The sequence below is a fragment of the Sander vitreus genome, chromosome 19 (assembly GCF_031162955.1).
Source record: "Sander vitreus isolate 19-12246 chromosome 19, sanVit1, whole genome shotgun sequence".
Lineage (NCBI taxonomy): Eukaryota > Metazoa > Chordata > Actinopteri > Perciformes > Percidae > Sander > Sander vitreus.
In genome coordinates this window covers 11,617,245-11,640,007 of record NC_135873.1, presented here as the reverse complement: position 1 = coordinate 11,640,007, position 22,763 = coordinate 11,617,245, and the positions used below count along the sequence as shown (strand labels likewise).

The 22,763-nt window shown below is 44.5% G+C and overlaps 1 protein-coding gene across 8 annotated transcripts in view; it reads right to left on the bottom strand.

Moving 5' to 3' along the window:
* Positions 1 to 22,763, bottom strand: part of LOC144534575 (nuclear factor 1 B-type-like) — a 61,579-nt gene that overhangs the window by 20,501 nt on the left and 18,315 nt on the right. For 6 of the 8 annotated variants that reach the window (XM_078276573.1, XM_078276574.1, XM_078276571.1 and 3 more), the window contains exons 3-4: positions 2,893 to 2,949; positions 324 to 392 (exon numbers count right to left, since the gene is read on the bottom strand). In XM_078276573.1, coding sequence (XP_078132699.1) covers positions 324 to 392; positions 2,893 to 2,949 — 126 coding nt within the window. The remainder of the gene's footprint in view (positions 1 to 323; positions 393 to 2,892; positions 2,950 to 22,763) is intronic. The other 2 variants (XM_078276575.1, XM_078276577.1) reach the window with 1 other exon arrangement.

Here is a 22,763-nt window from a genome sequence, read left to right as displayed (position 1 = left end):
GATTAGACCTCTGCTCAGGACAGTGTGGGCGTTTACAGACCGATTGACTGTTAGTCTAGGCTGTTAGGGCAGGGAAACTTAGACCTTCGACATTCTTGGAAGTACGTGGACTTTGTATCCTTGTGTGATTCCCAGCGCAGTGCCGCCCAGCTTCAACGTGAGCAGAGGTCTAATCAGTGATAAGTGAAAGAATACCTCTGTGTGTGTGTGTGTGTGTGTGTGTGTGTGTGTGTGTGTGTGTGTGTGTGTGTGTGTGTGTGTGTGTGTGTGTGTGTGTGCAGGGTGCAAAAGATTAGACTACGATGACTACTGTATATACTTACTTCTGGACACTCGCACCAGTTCTGTAACACTGAAGACTCCTGATTTAATGAAGCTGTCTTCCAAGTACACTGTAGACACAGGGACATACAGAAAAATCATGAAATCATTTTTTTTTTTTTTCACGGTCATGCATGTTATTTATTAAATACTTTCATACTTTTCAGAGTTGAATGTGAAATCGTCAGTAACATTGGGTTCAACATGTCCGACCATTCCATTCCGCATCATTTTGGATGAAGCTTAACAGCCATTGAAATTTAGTTTGTTGTCAATAAAGCACTATCTTCAGTAGTAAAAAAAAAATAAAATGTAGTCTGAAACCCATAAATAAAATCCTATTGTCTTGTTTTCAGGTGCTCTATCATTCTTTCTTTAATCTTATTTCTTTCTTGTTTTTATAACATTTTATATTTAGAAGAGAGCACACGATCATACAAAACCAAGAGAACTGAATTGAGTTCATCAATGAATCACAGACAAATATACAGGTACAGATCATCACACAGGGATTTAGGCTCCGTCACCACATACATGTAATATCATTTAAAAATGGTAAAAAAGAGAGAATTAATCAGTCCTTTTTCATCCAGCATTTTTCACACTTGTCTTTCTGTCGTCAAAGGCTCTAAATCATCCTTATTTAATCATATTTCCATGAGAATCTAGCTGTGGATTGTTGACTTGAAAATGAGAAGACTTCACTGTCACTGAAGTGTTTAAACCAGGGATCTTCAATAGGGGCTCCTCAGAGTCAATGCAAGGGGGGAGGTGGGGGGCTTTCAAATTATTGTTACGTTTTTAAAGTTTTTTCAAAAATTAAAAAGTCCTAAAATGAATCCAGCATATTATTAGCAAATATAAATCCCCACTGATGATAGCTTAACTGGCCATCCACAGATACTGTTCATCCTAACAATTCACTGTGCCACATGTATGTCAATTATTAGGCTATTTGAATAGCTTAGTATTCTATGCAAAAAAACATAGGTATAAAGGCTTTAGGCTGCTCTGCACGTTATTGTAGGCCCAGTTTAATAATATGCAACTTAATTGTATACAATATATGTAGTAGGGGGGCCCTGCTCCATCTCTCTTTCAGCTAAGGGGTCCTTGGCTTAAAAAACGTTGAAGACCCCTGGTTTAAACAGCAGCAAACCATTGTGTGCAGTACAGTAAAGAGTGACAGGACAGGTGTGTGAGGAGAGAGGGAGTGACATATCAGACTTAAACTCCTGCTGCTGAGAGTACAACCAATGAGGCCGTGCTGAGCCACAGGCGCTGCCTATTTGATCACATATACAAGCAAACCTTAATAACTGTCAATATTGACACTGTTGAGCTAAGATACAGTATCACAGCAAGAAAATCCCACTTTAAAAAGTAATTTACTGTAGTGTTTATAGTAAAGATTATTTACTCTTTCCAATCTTAATAAGGTTTAGGTTCTTAATTAGGTTCTTTCAACACAGCACCGATTTTTTTCTCTCTCCTGTATTCAGGAAACTATTGTTTAGACTGCCCAAATGATAATTATAATGTGTATTTCTTGCAGTGTTGAAGCATTTGTTGCGCTCTGTATGACCTGCCCAGGACGCAGCAATGCTAATCAGAGGCTGTAGGTCAAGTAAAACAGCCAGACAAGTTATTATTGACACCCAAATGACTGTGACTCGGCTTTGATGCAATGCCAAGGGCACTCGGGCCATGCCAGAAAGATAGACGGGCGGCTCGATTGGCACCTACAAAGCGTAATGCCTCCAGTGAGCCAACGGCTTTTTGCGGGGAGCCGTGCCACTGCAGAGGGCCTCCAAGGCCTGAGTCATTGGCTCGCTAGAATGTTTTCCTTGGCACCTGTATCGCCACAACGTACTCTTGAGGTAGAAAACTAATTATACTTCTCAAACTATTTTCATTCCAATATAGTGACGACACAGAGCAGGTTCAGTCCAGGGGAACAACAGCGCTGCCAGAGAATATATTTTCTACAGCTGGCTCACCATGACACACTCAGCTACCAGCCAAAGGTGCAATGTGCTGTAACATTTTCACTGTCTCTGTCTCGTTTCTTCTTTTTTACACCGTGTTTGATGTTACCAATAGGATGATGACAATTCTAATGTAATTATCCAATCTAATTGTATTCCTCCTCACTCCATGCAAAGTTAAAACTGAGTCTCAAATTGTTCCTTCAAGTTTTGAACAGTGTGTCACTTTGGTTTATCTAGTTAATACTGATGGTCCTATTTATGCAGTCCAATTCGCTTGAAAAAGAAAATACCACTTCAGCTGGAAATCTTGTGTTGTTTTAAAAATTGCCATTTTTCTATAGTTGACATTGGATCACGCGGTACAAAAGACCTTACATGGTAAGCACCTAAGGCAGTACAGTACAGTGTTTCTTTACAGTAAGGGTTTGGCTATTTTGACTGCAAGTCACTGAGTTCACAGTATATCAACACTATTTAAACTAAGGTAAGTTATGGTGTACATAGGCTGCTGTACAGAGGGCGAGCTGCAGAGGAACAATAAAGCGATGACAGGAGGGAGGAGGACTGGTACTGTACATACCTGGAAGAGGGTTCTTGCCTGGCTCATTGTTACTGGGACTTCCTGACTGCTGCGAGTCTGCAAACACACAGAGATGGAAGGGGGGAGTGGGGAGGGGTGGGCTTAGTATAGCACAAGGACAAACAACATGCCATCTTACTGAAACACGGTTTTCTTGTCAGCAAGGATTATTTCCAGCAAAGGTAACCCGGTGGCTTGGTGAAAACATTGTATCCTGTTACTTATAATAAAAAAATAAGTATGTTTTTATCTCAGTTTGTCTCACACCTTTGGCCTATTACAAACTCACTGAGTGCACTTAAAATAAAGAAATAACTTCTGTCAAGACACTCATCAAGACAAAGTGTATTTCAGGACTTCCTGGGTGCCCTAATGTTTTTCCTTATCTACCCGTCAAAGCGAGCATACCCAACTGTGCATTAAACAAGACAGTTTTGTTTGAACAGCATTATCATTAATGGGAAGGCAAACCGAAGAAAAAAGCTCTCTTTCTGACATTGGATAGCCTAAAACTTTTTACCGGCAGACCTCTGGGTAATTTTTCAAAGGGGCTAAGGGAGTGTTAGGCGGGGGATACAGAATGTGTTCGGTCCTGCTGTGCAAGGTACGAGCACAGAACAAAACGTGGAGAGAGCACAAGGAGGGGCGGGGAAATACAAGGAAACATGAGTGGAATTCTTTCCAATGGCTACGGTGCGCAGGCTTTGGTATGAGACGGCCCGGACTGACGTCTTTTACCTTGATGCCTCGATGGGAGGGGAATCTATCATTCCTCAGCAGTTCCTGTTCTGGTTGATCACTGACGGGCATGTGGGCCTTTTTCCTTTTATATCACACGACAGCAAAAATTGTGGAACATCAAAATGAACTATATAAATCATGTCAAATTTCAATCTGTGATACAGTATGTTGTATGTTGGAAAGCACAACTGACTCAACATTGCGAGGCTTTACAATCACACATGGAGCGGCAGTGAACTGCTGCCATGCCAAACCACTGAACGACAGCGTCTGAGTGGACCCCGATAATGATCCAAAATGGCCAAAGCCCACACATGCCCTGAGGCGGAGAGGGCCCAACGAGAACCAGCAGGGAGATTATCATCTAGGTCTTTAACACGAGAGAGCCGAGACAAGAAGCTAAAGACAGTGAACTCAGATACCCTCGCCTTGCAGCAACACCCCTTTTCCTGCAGCAGCTCTCATGAGCTGTGTTACAGAGGCAACGGAGAGAAGGAAAGAGAGGGGGGTGGAAGCGAAAGAAGAAAAAAAGTTGAAAGATTTATCCCTTACTTGTTCTCTCTCTGTGTGTCTCTCCCTCTCTCTCTTGTTCCCCTTCTCCTAAATTTGACTATTAAACAGCACTGCAAAAACAGAATGTTCTTGGCCGAAGCTCAACAATGACAAAGTAGGGAGGGAACAGGACCATACGTTAAGAAGAAAAAAATCCCCCTTTTCCAGTATGCTTAGCCCTGAAAACGTAAGAGTAACGTGCAAGTTATGGTCTCACAATACATCTCTGCTCTGCTTCCTGAAAACACACAAGGGTGACTTGTGCTTTCTTATCCAGTAGTCTTTCATTTATTTAAGGGATCTCTGTTAAATCTCTCATGTGGACACAACATGTAGTTTCAACAACTGCAGAAATTAATGAAATATGCCTATCAATCTTTCCCAGAGGCCAAGGTGACATCGCCAAATTTGTCTGATCAACAGATTGAAAAATACTAAAATAGAAAAGCAGCAAATCTTCAAATTTGAGAAGCTGGAACAACATAACGATGAGCATTTGTCTTTTATAAATCCCTTCAACAAATAATCCAATTGTCCAAATTGTTTAAGATTAAGTTTCAGTGAATCATGTCTGAAATAAAATCTATATTATATTGCAAGTTGATGACCCCTGAACAACATGCGTGTGCACGCACGCACGCACGCACTCACACACACACAGTGTGTAAAGCAACTTTTGTGGTTGAGCGGAGGTTTGTGTGGATTTGGCACAGCATATGTCATAAAGTGATTGCAGGGAGCTCAGCGGCCTTGTCTCCCTGTCTTCTCCCACCCCCCATGACACTTTCAGAGTCATCCATCAGTCTCGTTACGACTGCCAAGTCTACGCTCGCGCCCTGAGAACTGCTGAGATGGAAAGAAACGGGCCAGGGGAGAAAAAAAAGAGCACCAGAGAGTGGAGAGGAGGTGAACGCTGAAAAGGTGGCGGGAGGACAGAAGGAGCAAGGAGGTGGAGGTGGGAGAGGTGCACTGGTTCGTTTAGATCGGATCAGGGTGTTGTGTTTTTTGGTTGTTTTTTTCCCCCCCTTCTTCTAGGACTGAACAGGCAACCATGACAAAAAGAGCAGATGGTGGTGGCAATTAGAGATCTCAGGCAGCATCTTCCAGCATGAGGCCCCACTGTAGCACCAGGAGAGACCACCTGGATGACTCAAGGTGGGATGCAAGCATATGGCGCATCTGCCAGGCCTGCACCAGGGCTAGAAACACCTTCACTATTGCATTACATTTTACCTTTGACCCGAGAAGGGCAGCTTCATGCTCCATCTTCTTTCAGGGCGATTACATTGTTTAGAACAGTGCTTGCACATTTGTCAGGCCTGTGTGCTGATTGTATCTACTAAACACTTTATTTTACATCAAATCACTTTTATCACTCAACAGGTATTTAAATAGACCATAGACAGATCAAAGAAAGATCATTCTGGATTACAAAAGGTTGGATTTAAGTGCAGATAAATTGTCTGTGAATAAAAAAATAAATTAAAAAAAAATAAAATGCAGTTCAGAAAGTGGCTGAAATAAAGTGAAGCAGTGGGCTATTTTGAGCCTGAGGCCTGGTATCTGTATCTAAAAGGTGTCCTGTGCAGAACCCCAGCCAATCCGATAGTCTTCAAATAAACAGTAGTGTAACCTGTAAATAAACAGTTGCGGTCGAGGAGGCTGGGCTTTGCCCTGGGAGCTTGGCAGGCCTCGATCACAGGGCCAGACACCACACACACGCCCTCTCTCTCTCTCTCACACACACACACACACAAATACACATACACATAAAGATGCACGTACACACAAGGCCCTTTTCCAAAAACAACATTTCTTGGCACCCTCCGTCCCTGCCACTTGTTTAAATAAACAAACCGATCATGAAGGAAGGGAGAAAAACAGTACCACGAATGAATCAGATTATCTGCTGTTACTCAGCAAAAAAAAAAACAAAAAAAAAAGAAGGAAAAAAAAGTAGAAGAGAGGGCTTGTGGGCATTTTGGATGTGTCCACGACTTCTTACACCTTCTTGTCCGGTGGGATACTTATCATACCACTGTAACAATTAGGGCAATTAGGGGTAATGGCAACAGAAATCTGGCTCTGCAAGAAAGTTTCTCAGTGCTTGTGAGGTTTCTCCACGCCCAAGAGTTTTACTCGGCTGAATTTTATAATCACTAAAACACTCACACACACTCTCCCAACCCACCCTCTCATTTTTTGGCACTATACCCATTCTGTTCCCACTAAATTGCTGGAACACACATGCACATATGCACACAGTGTGGATTAAATTAGCCACATAGTTTTGGGAAACTTTCTTTATTTATTTTTTTGTAAAGACTTTTTTTGACAGTGGTGGTGCACTTCCCTAGCCCGCAAACACTTGCAGACACGTACAGATATCCTCCACAAAAAAACAGTGCACACGCTCGACACGCACACCCTGCAGATGCATACCGCTGTCGACATTTCAGGAGGAGAAGCCTGTCTGGCAGCCATTTTATGTCGAGCGGGGTTCTGTGCACATGTATAGCACTCTGGCTGCCAGAGGCATGGGTCCTGAGCCAAGACGCATTTCAGCAGCCTGGGGAGGCGAGGGGAGGGGGGGTGTGGAGGAGAGGTGGAGAGGGGTGGACTCCCGGAGAAGTAGGGAAACAGAGAGAGGGAGAGGGGCTGGAAATATCGGCCTAATTACGGAGCAGCTCCGATGCGTAATGTTTCGACAATACAGCTGCTCCTGAGTAAATATTTGATGTGGCCGAGCAGACTTTCTGCTCAGTGTCCTCCTGCTTTTCTTTCCCTTCCTGCTGCAGGAGACCAGTTTGTCCTTCCTTGGAAATGCACAGTTGAAATATGTGCGTGTTTTGTGTGTGTAGCACGGGGTCATGCAAGTCTTGACAGTATGTGTAAATGACTGTACATGTGCCGGTTTGGAATGTGTGTATGAGCGTGTACTTTGTCCGGTGTCCTCCTCTGCTCCTGGTTTCTATCATTCACAGCTTCGCCAATGACCTCACACCACTCGGGCTGGCTTCCAACAGCCGGCAGAACCTGCTCTCTTCTCCAAATCTCCTTCTTTCTTCTTCTCGCTATCTGTCTATCGCTGTCCCTGTGCCTGCAACAGTATCCCTCCTCTATTGTATCTTTTCATACCAGGCTCTATGGATATCTACTATTCAGTGTGTCTCTGTGAAGATATCGTCTTATCCGGTGATAAGTGCACACTATTTGTTATTTCAAATTTCTTGATTTTTTTTCCCCTCTCATATGTCCTATTTTTTTAACACTTATCTCTTTCTTTAAATATCTCCATCTGTGTTGGCGCTCTCCCCCCCTTTTGCCGCCTTTTTAAATGCCCCATCTCTTTCTCTCTCTCTGTTTCTATCTCTTTGTCTCTCTATCTCTCTCTTCTCTCCCTCCCTCACGCTTTGTTGTCTAAACAAAGTGGCCTTTATCAGGATGAGCCGCAACCCAAACAAGCCAAACAAAAGATATGGGCGAGGAAATCTGCCCGCAGAATTGGGAGGATCTTATCGTGCCAGCCATTGTGTGCCAGCCTGCCAACTGCCGATGCCCCCCACCGCCCACCCCGCACACCCACACACACACCAAATTCTGGCATCTCAGCTCCACCACCCGGAATCATGCATGGCGTTCTGCAAAGGGCTGGCACCTGACCTGGCCGAAAGCAAAGTGATATTGACGCCGAGGGTGAAGGGAAGACAAATGCTGCAGCCAAATGGGACGCCATCTTAAGGTGGCATTGTCTCACAAGGAAGATGAGCTTTAATTAAACAGTAAAACAAAACAAAGATGAAATACGGAGCAACTTCCTGATTTACCTACATTTTCTGTATTTAGTGGGGCTAGGTGAATACCAAGTACTGAAAACTGCCTCTCTTACGACCTCTTCCATGCATTATTGTTGGATTTATTATCTGTGATACCTTCTGCACAGACAGGAATGTACAGTATTGTATTCCCTTTGACAAACTATGACTGTGTTCCTCCAGTGGTGTCCATACACTGTGTGACACTGTAATGATTATCTCATAATTGGAACAAGGCAAGTATTTCTTATTGGCTAAAAGGAGCACCTGGTAATCCGGATAGCCACCCTATCAAATGACTGCCACTGACGGGGAATGTAGGTACAGTTGGGTGAGTTACACACAAACACACACGCACATGCACGCACACGCGCGCGCACACACACACACACACACACACACACTCTCTCTCTCTCTCGCTCTCTCAGACGAAAGCGAGAGAAAGGGAGATAGAAAGTGAGAGGGGCAAAGTTGAAACGTCTGTGAGAACAATGACATTTTGGCTTCTTTTCTCCAAGCCAGACACCAGACTTGTTCAATAGAGTAGGAGGACACACACACACACACACACACACACACAGTAGGACTGTCAGGGTTTTGAGACTTATGGAATCAAGTGGGATCCCAGCCCAGACAAGAACAATGAGAAGCCATACAGTGTATGTGTGTGTGGTTGACTGTGTGTGACCCAGCTCCCTTGTATCTCTCTGTGTGCGTGTGCATCCCTCGATGTGAGCATTGCCACCTTGGTGTGTATGTGCGTGGATCATCAGTGTGTGTTTGTTTCTAATCGGTGCATACTAATTCCGGCGAAGAGTGGGCCCTCTTTCTCTCCGCAGAGTCTCTGTGCCTTCTCCTCAGTAAACTCTCACGGCAGTGAAAAGAGGAGAGCATTTTAACTGAGCCGGGAGGACAACAGGCTCCTCATTGAGGTCACCAAACAGTGTGGACGGGGAGGGAGCGCATTCAGTGGCGAGTGGGCCTTGAACAAGGGACTGAATGGCCTGACGGATCATTAGCCACACCGGCCCGGGAGTGGAGAAGGAAGAACCTGGCACGCACAAAGGGATACACAGCCACAAAACCAAGGATGCAGATGAGGGTTAACCCATCTAAATTCAACTTCCCCACCTTTTAATTTGTGAAATAAAGTTTAGCCACCTCTACACGGATGCATATACTCTGTGCATACAAACACAAAATCAAAAGCAGCTCCGAATGCTTCCTCTATAATGCTGTATTACATGTGCACACACACATTTAACTCACACGCTGACATACATGCAGGCACAAACAGGGGCACACACCCAGCATCCCGCGGCGAGCTGATCTGTGCTATACATGTGGGATGCAGTCAGCGGCCGAGCTGCAGACAAACTACACAATGCGACACAGTGGCTCATCTGTCCCATGAAAAATGAGCAGGCTGGCCTCTAGTCAGCACACTGCGCCCCACTTAATGTTTCCACCTCCTCCCACTCTCTCTCCGTTTGTCCTTTTCTCACAATGTGGCCTTTCCTTTCACTTTTTTATTACATTCCTTTTTTTTTTCTTTTCCTCTTTCTGTATCCCTTTTTATTCTTTCTATTCTTGTCACTTTCCTCTTTGCATGCTGCCCAAACTTTTTATTTCCTCCGCAGCACCTGGCACACACAATCCATTGCATTGCGTGTTGCAGATATATCCATATATGATTAGCAAAGTTCTATGGCTGAAACAATTGGTCAGTTAATCAATTAGTGGGTGGATGGGAAATCAATCCCTTACAATTTTGATCATCTTTGGAAGTCATTTATTACGCAAAATTTCAAACGTTTGCTGGTTTCAGCTTCTCAAATGTGAACTTCTCCATTTTTATCATTGCAAATTGAATATTTTTGAATTTGCAACTGTTTGGAGGTCAAAACAAGCTATTCAAAGCCTTCAATTTGGGCTCTGGGAAATTATGGGCATGTTTGAAAAAATGATCAAAAGATTCACTGATAATGAATATAATTCTTAGATGTAGCCGTATACATACATACACACACACACATATATATATATATATATATATATAAACATACTTATAACAACCGCATAGATTAGCTGATTTTTCAAAAGTGTGGTCTCATCATTCACAAGTTTAATCAGCGTTAAGTCTAGCCTGTGAGAAAAAAGAACTTTGCATCTGCGCTGAAACAATGGGCCCATCAATGGCCAACCTCGGCATCTTTTTGGTATGCACCAAACAAACAATTAGCTTTGTTGCGGCGTAATTGACAGGCAGGACCGGGTGGCATTTACATTCACCCGCTGTTGCCACCCTGCCATTCGACGGGCCGGGATAAAAAGGAATAGGTCCATACGAGGGTAGAAGGTTGGCCACATCTCTCTGGTTCGAAGACACCACTTTTTTTCCCCCGGTGGCAAACTTCCAAGCAGGAGCGTTTTTTTTAATGCACGGCTGTGGAGGAAGGAGGGAAGGGAGGGTGGAGTGAGGACCAGACTATAGATTTAATTATGCATGCATGTTTTCTCATTCATTGTAGTGGTGGGAAGGGGAGAGGGAGAGGGTAAGGGGTGTGTGGTGGGAGGGAGACAGACCAATGACATTCCGTCGTTGTAGTCCTCCTCCTACACACACACACACACACACACACACACACACACACACACACACACACACACACACAAACACACACACAAGGAGCAGTCTGGGAGCGAGCCGCTATAGGCTAATGAGGTGACACTCACCGTCTGGAGACTAGCCAAAACAGTCCATTAACTCCTAGCCAGTAGTTAAGAGGAGAAGAAGGAGAAAGGTGGTGGTGGGGAGGGTGGAGAAGAGAAAAGAGGAGGCGGATGAGGTGGGGGGCAACTGGGTGAGGTGGGCAGCTAGCCGATGGGTTAGTGGGAGGAGCATGTGAGGGGGGAGAGAAAAAAAAAGAAGTCTTTCAGGATGTGAGGGTGGGGGGTATTTCTGCAGTTTTGTAGTTGTGAATGAATCTGCGGGGTGGCTGGTAGAGGGGGTGGGGGGTGGGGGCTGTGCACGAGCGTTCACTGTCGGCGATTATGCTCTGTGGAGGCAGCTCTTGAGTGTGTGTGTGTGTGTGTGTGTGTGTGTGTGTGTGTGTGTGTGTGTGTGGGGTGGGGTGCAGGGTGGATGCCGCGCGAGAGAGAAGACAAGGGAGATAGATCCAAAACCCCCCAGTCAGGCAGACAGACCTTTGACAGAGGAGCTCTGTGATTCGCCTCTTTCATCTTCAGAACCCCCCCATCCAGTCGGATAATTATGAGACAAATGCACCGGACCCCTGCTGCTTGAGTGGCAATGGGCATGGGAGGCCAGAAACACAGAGAGAGGGTTCAAACCTGCACGTCTCGACTGGTCTGGAGGGAGGGGCGGACAGAGGGAATGAGAGATGGTGGGGGTGTTTAGGGGTCTGGGAAATTCCCCACTCTCCCAAGAGAGACAAGTTGGCCCACAGATCATAGTTCAGGGACAGCCTGGTTGTGATACTAGCGAGGCTTAACTGGTTTTAGCCGCCAACTTCCTTTCAACTTCCACACACACACAAACACACATATGTCCAGTTAATACATACTGCACTGTTTCAAACGTACCTTTCTGGAAAACATCTGAAATATGCTCCCTGATTTCTGGCGCCTGAACCAGTTCACAACGTGTTGTTTTATTGATGTATTTGATGGAGCTCTGGTCTGCCCTGATAAGGGAGCAAAGTTAGGAGCTGCAATGGCACTGTACCTACATCTCTAGCTCACACCAATCACACTCTGACAGCCTTACCCCTGGGCAGACATGCATGCTACAGTCAATTGTATTTGACTACAAATTCCAATGAAAATCATTTAGCAAATCTGTAAAACTACTTTGAATTTTAAAGTGATCCATGTGAAAATAATTAAAAATGTTCTGGAAATATGAAAGTAAGAAAAACAAGCAAAAAAAAAAAAACAAGCTCTCGTTTCATGTCAATAGTTTTGATATCTACAGATGAAAATAACATTACAGACTCAAAGTCCCTTCAGTTTGACTCAGGCCTGTGTAATGTTGTGTGTCTGTGAGGCCTCAGCCAGTGATGTGTCAGTGATGTGTCAGTGATTGTCAGCGCTTACACCGGTGTCAGGCTTCAGCCAAGAGGAGTTCCCACTGGCGAGAGCAGAAGGCCGAGCCAGGGCGACTGGGTGCTCCCTCACAGGGCAAATGTCTCCTCCAGCTGGGCGAGAGGCCACCGAGGATCCCTGCCACCCATTGCCACTGTTTGCACTCCCTGGGCTCTGCCAAGCGAGCAGCGGTAAAGCGTACACACACACGTGCACACACACCTTAAAACTGGGGACGTGGAAGCAATTATTCGATCATAGAATGCCACCACATCTAAGACCAGATCTTGGCCCAAAACAGACAAAGAAAACAAAGCGTGCACTCATTCAGACGATTTTGCTCGCACTGCTCCGCTGGAACGGGACATAGGGTGGAGAAGGGGGAGGGGGGGGATCAACCACAGAGTTTAATGTGTCATTACAAGCATAAAAACAGACTACTGACATTGCCAACAGATGTCGAGCCAGTTTATTTTTGCCATTACAACTCCAGTAGGGAATGAAGCGGCAGGTGCAAATGAATGCAGTCTTGTAGCTTTCTTTTTTACTACCCAGGCTACTGTGCTGCTGCATCATCATTTCTCCTGATCCTGTCACTCAGACATGCATCATGGAGATAGGCCTGGTTATCAAAACCAAAAAGCTACCTATTGCATTGGCCTTAGCATCTAAAATGTTATGTACCCGATCCTACATGTGGATTAGATATTACTTGTGTTCCACATGGTTAAGGACGGTACCTTCTGGCAAGGTGTAGACCAATCTTCAAGAGCCTTAGTTCTAATAATACCCACTCCTTTCTGAACGTCCTACTCCCATGAGTGCAGTAATGATGGAAAGATGTTTTAACTCTTAAAGGTGTACGTTGTTCAGATGCAGCAGGCCAATTGGGGAGCTTGTTGGTGGTTTAAATGCCGGCTGCCTGCCGCATGGCCAGTAAAACCCCTCCTTTCCTGTTAATGAGCCTGGAGACGGAGGCCCCCAAGTGCGAGCTGGCCCGAATCAAAGCATGTGTGAGGATCGAGGTCGGGGGACAAGAGGGTTTGTTGAGGGGGTTTGCGTGTCTCCACTGGCACAAGACCAGGGAGTGAAGCTTTCAGGGCAAAAGGGAAATCATGGGAGTTTCATTTCACAGAAACCCCTACTCTTATAAAGAAAAATGTCTGGGGTTCTCGTGGAATCACAAGCACCAGGTAAGGGCTCATTTGGTGAGCCATAGGCAGATGCAGAGCAGTGGTTTAAAAAAACTGCATCATAAAACAGGTTCTCACATAACTCAAGAGGGAGTGACAGCGGCTGTGCCCGCCACAAGGTCAGAGTGTTGGCAGCCATCCAGAGACAGTGGAGCTCCTCCGCTCCTCATGGACCCTCCAACTGTCTGGAGATATCCAGCTAACAGCAGTTAAGGTGCAAACCATCTTTGCTCTTTGTGGTTGTAGGCCCCAGATGCACAATTCAAACACAAAAACCCAGAGACTCAATACAGTCAACAGCCCGTCACTTACCACAGCAAAGCGCCATATAATCATGACAAAACATCTTGGTCTTACAGGAGATCAAAATGCAAATTTCATCTCGCAGGTTTAACACAGTATTCCCTTTGCCACACCACAAGTGTACAGTATGTATAAATCATACTTAAGTGCATGCTAAGCGAGTATTCAAAGCCAGAGAGAGAGAAAGAGAACTCTATTCCACATTCCTGGCAGAAAAACAGAGAGCAAATCTGTTCTGTGCGACTTAGGCCTGCTGGGGCAGCCCCCTCTGCCACTGCAGCAATAACAACATGTGGTTTGGCTGCACAGCGCCAGTTTACAGTGGGAAGAGGAGAGGCGCTAAATTAATTTCAGATTCTGTTGTTTGAGAGTCATAAACAATGTTACAGCAAAGCATGGCATCCAGAGAGTCGGCCACAGTGTTTGGTCACATGGTTAGAACACATTACATCAGTAGCTTTTCAGGTTTTTTTGGGAATATATCATTATGCGCTGCGAGTATTGAGATATTACAAATCAGATTGACATAGTAAACTGGTCATGTTGAACACACTGTATAAAACAAAGTTTCCTCGGACATGGCAAGCCTGGTCCTCCCTCGCTATTTAGGATGAGAATGTAAAGGGCTTTTCTTTCGAAATTATTTCGGGGTTGTTACCAATAAGGCTAGGATGATACACAGAACAAAGACATATGTCATCAGGTCTCACCTAGCAGGTTTGTGTTTATTTCCAAGTACCTTGAACATTGTGGTTTTATGATTACATTCATGCTCTGATGAAGTTAAGAAGGAAGGGCTTTCTGTTAAAGCAAGTTTAAGTCGGGCTGTCCTCGCTGCGCTGCTTCAGCCTTTCCCACGAGGCTCCAAAGCCATAATCTCTTGAAATATTTGCACAGATGACGGCAGCGCTCGGCTGTTTTGACACGAAGCAGCATGAACGAGATCGAGCAGTCACTTTTTCCATCACTTTTCAGTTCAGGAAAGGGAATTCCCCTTTTGCCGCTTTTCCCTGTAACACGCCCGCACGACTCCCACCAATCCATATAACCCTCCTAGCACTCCTTCCTCCACTTCCTCAGCCTGCTAGGATTTGTTCACTCAGGGCCACACCACAGGGGCCTTTACGCCCGCCTCACAGCCAGCTCCCACAGTCCTTGCTTTCCACTCGCCCAAGCATGTTGTTTTCACTTTATCAGAGATGCCAAAAGTTCATTCACTGAGATCAGGGGGTGGGTGGGAGGGCAAACAGGGTTGCGGTAAATGCTGCAGGAGGATGAGGAGAGATGTAGTTCCTGTTCTGCCCTGCTTTTGGCTCAGGAAGGCAAGCAGGGCTGTTCTGTTTATGTTGAATGTTTCTGGCAGGGTTGTCTTAGAGCTGCGAGCAACAAACTATAGAACAAGTGGCCCCGGTTTGCATTTGACTGAGACTTGTTGTCCTCATTCATCATGACTGCTCACCCACACCCCACCGACACTGACTCAAACTGCAGACGGCCCAAAAAAAAAATAAAGTACACGTAGTCACACAAACACATTTTCCATGTTACCTCTTTTAAACTCTTAGTGGTGCCTCTCAGGCGGTCAAATGTTAACAGAAATATTATTATATTATGTCATATACATTGATTATGTTTGCCTCCAGGTGTTTTCCCAATGTCTACCCAGTCCTTACAAATGCTCTTTCAATGTGCTTCAAATATTTTTCAGCTTACACGTTAGCCACTGTCATTCAACTTAATATAAACCTTTCTGCAAAAGGAAGAACTAACACAAATACAATGTATTTTTCACATCATAGCTGCACTGCATTTGGTATGGAATCTGTCTAAAGGCCGTAAAAAAACATAATCTCCTGATCATAGCCACATTGTTGCATCATGGGCACTGAAAGGAATATCAAGGGGCCACCACTGGAGCCGAATCTATAATAATCCCACTCCTGGCAAGCATCTGCATATATACATCTCTCCTTGCCTACGTTTTTTTTTTTTTTTTTTCTCCTGAGGGCCTGCTTGAATGTGTGCGTGTAGAAAACACTATCTCTTTACTGACACTGACGGCACAACAGGCTTGTTGCAATCACAAGGTTGGCAGCCCTGCAGAAACACTTCCCATTTGCGGTGCAGGGCTTAGTCCAAGCCACTTGAACTTGGCAGGGCTTACCTGGAACAGCCTACCCGTAGGACTGCCACAGACTCTCCCCCTCAGCCAAGGCAGGAGGCCTCACTGTAAGCCACAACAGCTGATGTCAGGCACACCTCCAGAAAACTGCCTACAAGTGACTTCCAGGTATTTATCAAGGCAGAAGGAAATGATAATACAACTTTCCCCTGATGAGCCGGTTGAACTGCTTGTTTTAAGTAAGTCAAGTGTAAGCGCTTATGTGGAACTCAATTGCAGTATATTGTTTCATAATTGTATAAACCTTGATTGTAACTGGTTGGAAAAAAAAGTTGACCAAATGTTACAAGGTAGTACATACAGTACAGAGGCACAAAGAACAGAATTGTGCATACAAGGTGACTTTTTTTTTTAATCAATTGAGAGAGAATTACACAGATCGTATGACACCATATGGAATTATTTTTACACATAATGTATTTCCTTTGCAGGCGCTGTGAAAGACGAGGCCTACAGGGAGTCCTCTTTAGGAGGAGGGGAGGGGAAAAAAAGCTGTATGTATGGTGAGGAGGGAGGGGGGTCGAGGGGTTTAGTGGGGCGGTCCAAGCACGCTCAGCGAAAATATGCCTTGTGCACTCGTTGAACTTGGGGCCTGCGCGGGCTTCTCTCAAGGTTACAGGAGAGGCCTGTGCGGAGAGGAGCAGGGGAAAGAAACCATGCAGCAGCAGTCCACACGCAACAAGGTTTCCACTGGACTCTGTTTCTTGCCGCTTTTTACTTTGGGAAATGGTTTATTTTCAGTTTCCCGTGAATGCTAAAACGTGTAATAATTAAAAACTTGTGCCATGACATTTTTTACATCTAGTTTATAATACCCCCAACCACACATTTAGTCTCTGGACTGTCACTGATTCTTACTGCAAGTGTCTGTTGCTCAGATAACAGAAGCAGCAAGCGATCGCCTTTGACACCAGGTTTCCTTCCCTCCTTGGAGCCTGCCGGGACCCGGGCCACGTATCCGCTGCCGCACCCCTGAGCCCTCGGCCACACAAAGGTAGGAAGCGGCCAGTGGAGCAGGGCGCATTGTAACGAGGCCACTAAATCACCTCTCGTTTTATCCAACGCTATTTACGCACGTTTCACCAAAGGAAACCATAAAGACAACAAGGCCTAGTAAATACATCGGACGAGGCTTGCTGGAAAGACGGGAGGACAGGCTATTGGCTAACTGAATGATATGGACAGTTAGGATATACAAACACACAAAGCTTAAGGAAGCTAGACATTGACAACACCTAAACAGTACAATCTGCTGTAATTTATAATAGCACAGCGATGAATATAACTTAAGTTTTTTGCTGTTGAAACTGTGTTAGGGGTGCTGAATCCTCCACAAAACTTTTGAGGTCATAGTTTGTAGTAATGCATAGTATTAAATGTATTGGGGGTCCGGGAAAAAAACCAAAACATTAGGTCCACCTTAACACGAATATAATGCACCATGGCCTCAAAAAGTAAGACCTCTAAGACACAGTCTCAGAAAAGTTCATCAACAGTACTTCATGGCTGAATTGTATACGAATGCAGGTCTTATTATTAGATAAGGATACTTTTACAATTGTAAATCACAATCACATGACGCTTGTGCCGGAACATCAAGTTGCATTTGACTTCAGACAGAAAGAGGTCAAAGGGCAGTAGGTAGTAAACACTCAGCTGAAGGAATTGGTCACTTTGCCTTTCCCCAAGAATTAGCAGGCCATTAGCACCTCGTAAAAAGGCCACTTCTCTGCTTCACGACAGATTAGGTCTGCTTTCATACAAACAGCCAAGCAAAGTGATTCAATGCTATCACATAGAGTAAGGGAAACAAGGTTCCTGTGTGTGTGTAAAAGAAAAAAAAGCCACAGAGGAATTATATCAACAACAGCCTACTTCAATGCACAGATACAACTTTGATATAAGCTTATGAAAGGGAGAAAAAACATTTCTTCATAGTCAATCCCAACTAATTTTCCCCAAAATGAAATTAGCATAAGATGAAATGGGTCATTCTCATGTCTTGATTAAAGTAGGACTCAGCTTTGCCCAAGTGGCCAAGCAGCAGACTGCAAGTTCAAGCTTTGCGCACTGAAGGCCTTATCGGGCCCTGTTTTTGGTAAACAAGAGGAGGAGGGGAAAATATAGCCCTGTGGATCATAATAAAGGGAGCATCAAAGCCGTTATAGAAGAGAATCAGTCGGAGTATTAGGAGCCACTTGGGGATGTCAACGTGATAGCTTAGATGTCACTGGAGAACATCTTCATGGACGTAAATCGGGCAAACAAATTAAGAGGGATGAGTTCGCACTTGGTGGATTAGTTTTAGATTTATGGAGGCAACTTGGAGCCAATGTAAAGCAGAGAGAAAACAAGTCTGTCAAAGCTGTAAAGACGCCCACATAGTTACAGTGATGTATGATAAATTACCGTGGTTAAAGCACGCAGCACTATGTATGACTTATTGTAAAGTTATTAGACTGTGAAGTTGTTCCAGCGAAGACGATCTGAAGTACATTACAAACTGGCTCGACCTGACAGAGCACTTCTCGTTAATGAAAATTGTAACCTCATTTCCCTAAGTTAACCTTGGCAACTGTAGTACAGTCTGTTTTGTAAACTCAACTGTAAGTCTGTGTGTGTGTGTGTGTGTGTGTGTGTGTGTGTGTTGTGTGTCCTGGTAGCAGGTTATGTATACTGAGTAGTAGCCCTGCGGCAAGTACCCGTTCTCATTAGCACTTCTTAAAACAAGGGTGTGGTGCAGGTGCTATGTGTGGAGGAACCTATAGATTAGACTCCAACTGAAAAGACCTTGGAGTGCTATATGTCTGTGAGGAACTAGAAGGATGGTAACAATCCTCAAAACATTTCTGCGTCTCGATGATTTCAGCAGATGAGTTCTCAGTCAGATCTCAGTCTGCAGGGACTAATGCAACACAAGACACTCAGCAACCCAAATGTGAGACAATGGGAAATGCACATGCAAGGGTATTTTTAGGCCAGTGCAATTTCCTTTTTACATTTACTGCGGAGGACCTCAATAGTGATAACATGCACAAACCGCAGTGTGCCGAGGAGAGTGACAGCAATACTTGGGGCCACAGGAGAGATGGGCCAATTAATGCCAAGAAGTCCTGTGAGTGGAGCCCTCTGTATAAACCCACAACCCACTTTATGGCAAACGCTCCCCTCTTTCGCTGATGTGTGGATCATTAATCACATTTGGTATCAAATGCCGATCCCTTGCCACAAATGTTCATTCCCCAAACTCAAAGCTATGTATGTCAAATGCTCCCCTTCACCAGAGAAAGCTACTCAAACTTCCCACAATCAATTATCAAGAGAGAGGAGCTGGTAAAACCGATGAAAATGTGTATTTTAAAAAAAAAAAATCATCCAAATCTGGAGTCTGATACTTTTTAGCTGAAGTACCTCCACAAGTATTTCTGTGCCACCACGTGAAAAGACTGAAAACACACTTATGAAAGGAGCTTGCCAACGTCATTAAAAGAAGAAGAAAAAAAGCTTGATGGTTTTAACTTCAATTTAACCAATGCTACTTAAAGCCGAGCTCTCAAAATTCTCGCTCGGCACACAGAACTGGCACTTGAGACATGAAAGGGCAGCTGCGACGTTTGGTTTACATTATATCTTAGTGGTTTCCACATTGTGGCCAGGGGATAAGCATCGGGAGAGGTTTATCTCTGTCACAGTGCTCTATGGAATATGTAAACACTATGTGTAATCAGTGCTGCAGTGAAATGGAGTGCAGGGGGGTGTGTGGGAAAGTGAAGTGCTTTAGGAATAAGCCGCCATCTTATTCCTTGAGCTCAGGGAAAGATAAGACATTAAGGCTGCAGAACCTCTATGCCTATATGTTGTTTTGTTACAGTATACAGGGTGTTTTTGTTTTCAGTTAAAGGAGGAACTGTTCGAGTGAATCCACAGATGCGTTTAAAAAAAAAAAAAAAAAAACTAATCCAGCAAGTTTTAAGCAGGCAGTATTGTTAGTAACTTGGGTGTTAACTTTCACTCTGCTGAGGACCTTCGCTCTCATCTGTCTCATCTCCTCCGTCTCTTGGCTTAACTCTGTCAGCGTGTCTTTGTCCCCGCATCATCCACCCTGTGAGGCAGCGCCGTTCCTTTTTGTGGAGGACGGGTACTCGTTTTAGCCGAAGAGCCTCTCTCACGTCTAGAGCCCAAGTTTTAATATGGTGTCCAATCAAAAGTGATTAAGCATCGCAGAGCACAAACAATGCTGGCCCTTAAATCTCTGTGAACCCTCTTTCACTGGAGCGAATGAAAGAGCACTCTGTCTGCAGCAGCAGATGACAGACGTGCGCTTGAAGATAAGTCTTCTCCGTGAGCCCTTATCCTACCAACACCCGCCGTCCGACCAAATAAAGAAATAGATTACAAAACGCCTAATACAACAGAATGGGATCCCACCTTGAAGGCATCAATGAGGAAGTGAAGAGTGTATTTTGCAAATAGATGTTCCCTTTTACAGCAAAGTGCCTTGATACCTAAAACCGGTGGCACCAGACAGGCCAAGTTAAGTGGCCGAGCCACCATGGGTAACTCAGCTAAATAGAATTAAGTTGAGAATAGAAGACAGACACAGACTCAAACATATATGAGCATCGAAAGACAGCAAACAAAACCCTGTTAAGGTACAGAACACGCATGAACACAACAATAAATCACTAATAAAATCAACCAGCTTCCAAGTTCAGTATATTTCACGAGAAAAAAAGATTTAAAAAAAGTAAAACTTGGCTAAATTTCCCGCAAATCATCGTGTCTTGCAAATAAATTACAGACAATCACAATGCATGATGTATGCTGCGTGTAACACAATACCCTGAACTAATGCATCAAATGCATGCGGTTCATGCAAGGCATATGGCAGCATGAAGATTTAAGGAAAGCTGGATACCAGGGGCAGCTAACTAATGCCAAGGGGATACTGTTCTTACTGTGCCATTTTAAAATGCCAAGAGCAAGAGTAGTATTGCAGCCTACAATGACACGGTGGTTGGACAAATGTTTCATCACTAATATATTATATAAACATGAGATAGTGTTGCCTAAATACATGTTTTCAGCACATGTAATTCAATCTTATCTGGTAAACTTCCATTTGTAGTTGGACTGACTTGGGAAATTTATTTGCTGAGTACAGTTAGATGTGACGAGGTTTCGCAGAAAATCCTTCAAATTAAATGTATGTTCTTTATAAAAACACAACATATCACTTTATTAATGTTGCTTCCAAATGATCAAAATATTACAGAATCCGAAAGACTGATGACGTATTAGCAAAGGTCTATTAGCCCATATGAGGGATTCAATAACCACATACACAAAGAAGTATATCATCATCATCATCATCATCATCACTGGGAGGTCACGTGAGGGAAGTGCTGGCGCTATGACAACGAGCCATCAGCCGTCTGCAGCCTGCTGCCGTCAACAAGTCAGCATGAGCACTACCATCTGACCGGGCTTTCCTTACACTGCCCCCATACACTCAGCCAAAACTAGCTATTGCTGCTGCTGTTACTGGCTCCTGCTTTCAATTTCACTAGAGTGGCCCAAGTAATGGCTTCAGCATTTTGTGGTCTGCCGACACACATGGTCCGTGTAGCGATCTGTTCCTGTGCCCCCCCTCCCCATCGATCGTTTTGGGACATGCAGGGAGATGTGGGCAGAGGTAGACAGACACAGCCCCAGGGGCCGGGGCACATTATGGTGGGGGGCGTCTATGGGTCTTGTTATGACTGCCATGAGAATTGGGCTCGGTCGGGCCACTGCTGCAATCAGTGTGTTGCTGCAGAGTGTGGAATCAACCAAACAGTGCTTGTTCATTTGTAGCAGCAAGGTTCAGGCCGTTTTTAGAAATAACAAAACTAAACTTTTTCAACTCATCAAAAGGAATGACCACATTAGCCTTCTCTCTATCACTTACGTCACCACTTACGTCACTGCTGCTGCTGTCCCAATCTGGCTGCATGACGTAGATATTAGATATTAGATATATAGGTTATTTGCTCAAGTCACGGCGGCAGCTCCTTCGGCTCGCCCTTGTTGGGTTTCCCTATCTGTGTTTGCCTGGACAAATCTTGGACACAAAGCACCCATTTTGTGCTCCTCTCTGGAGATCCTGTTACAGTGTTCCAGACAGGACGCGGTCCACCAGCGGTGCCACTGGGAGCATGGTGTTTGGCGAGGGCGGCGCAATTAGGTGCTTCCTCATCTTCAAGCATATGATACATATGCACTCCTCTTACGTCTCTGAGCGCTTTTTTTGTGCTGTGATGGGATAAAATGATCAGCAGGGGGGGTCAAATGATGTCATGCTGTGAGCATTCATATATAGCAACCTCCCATCCCAGTTACCAACCAAAGAAAATATACAAGCGGATCCAACAGTGCTTCAGGATTCCCCATGCGCCGATCGCTATAATATTTGCATTATTGCTCAAGCACCTTCTGCCTGTTAAAACTTACCAGGTAATTCTCATAGATTCAAAACAATCCCGAATCAAAACATGAAAAAACACTTAGCAGTACAATAACACCCTTTTGGATACTAAGAAAAATGATGTGAATGGTACTAATGGAAATAACTAAGCCTCTCCACCCAACAACACACATGCACAGTGAGTGTGTAGATACAGATGCCTTGAAGTTGATCTAGTGGCCTTATACCTCCTGTGCTCTAGAAGGACAAAGTACAACTAAGAGAGCGAGCGAGGGAGGCAGAGAGAAGGAGGGAAAATGAGAGAGAAAAGAGTAGTGTTCGCTGACCTCATTCTGACAACAAGCGCGGGAAGAGCCTTTCCCTGGAACCGTTTCGCAATAGCACTGTTGTTTATACAGGTGGCGGGAGAGTCGAGCAAGATATGCAGAGAACATGCGTTTTGCAACACCTTATTATGAATACTAAATACATGCAGCATGTCAAATGAGAGTGGCTTGAGTTTCGTTTTAGTT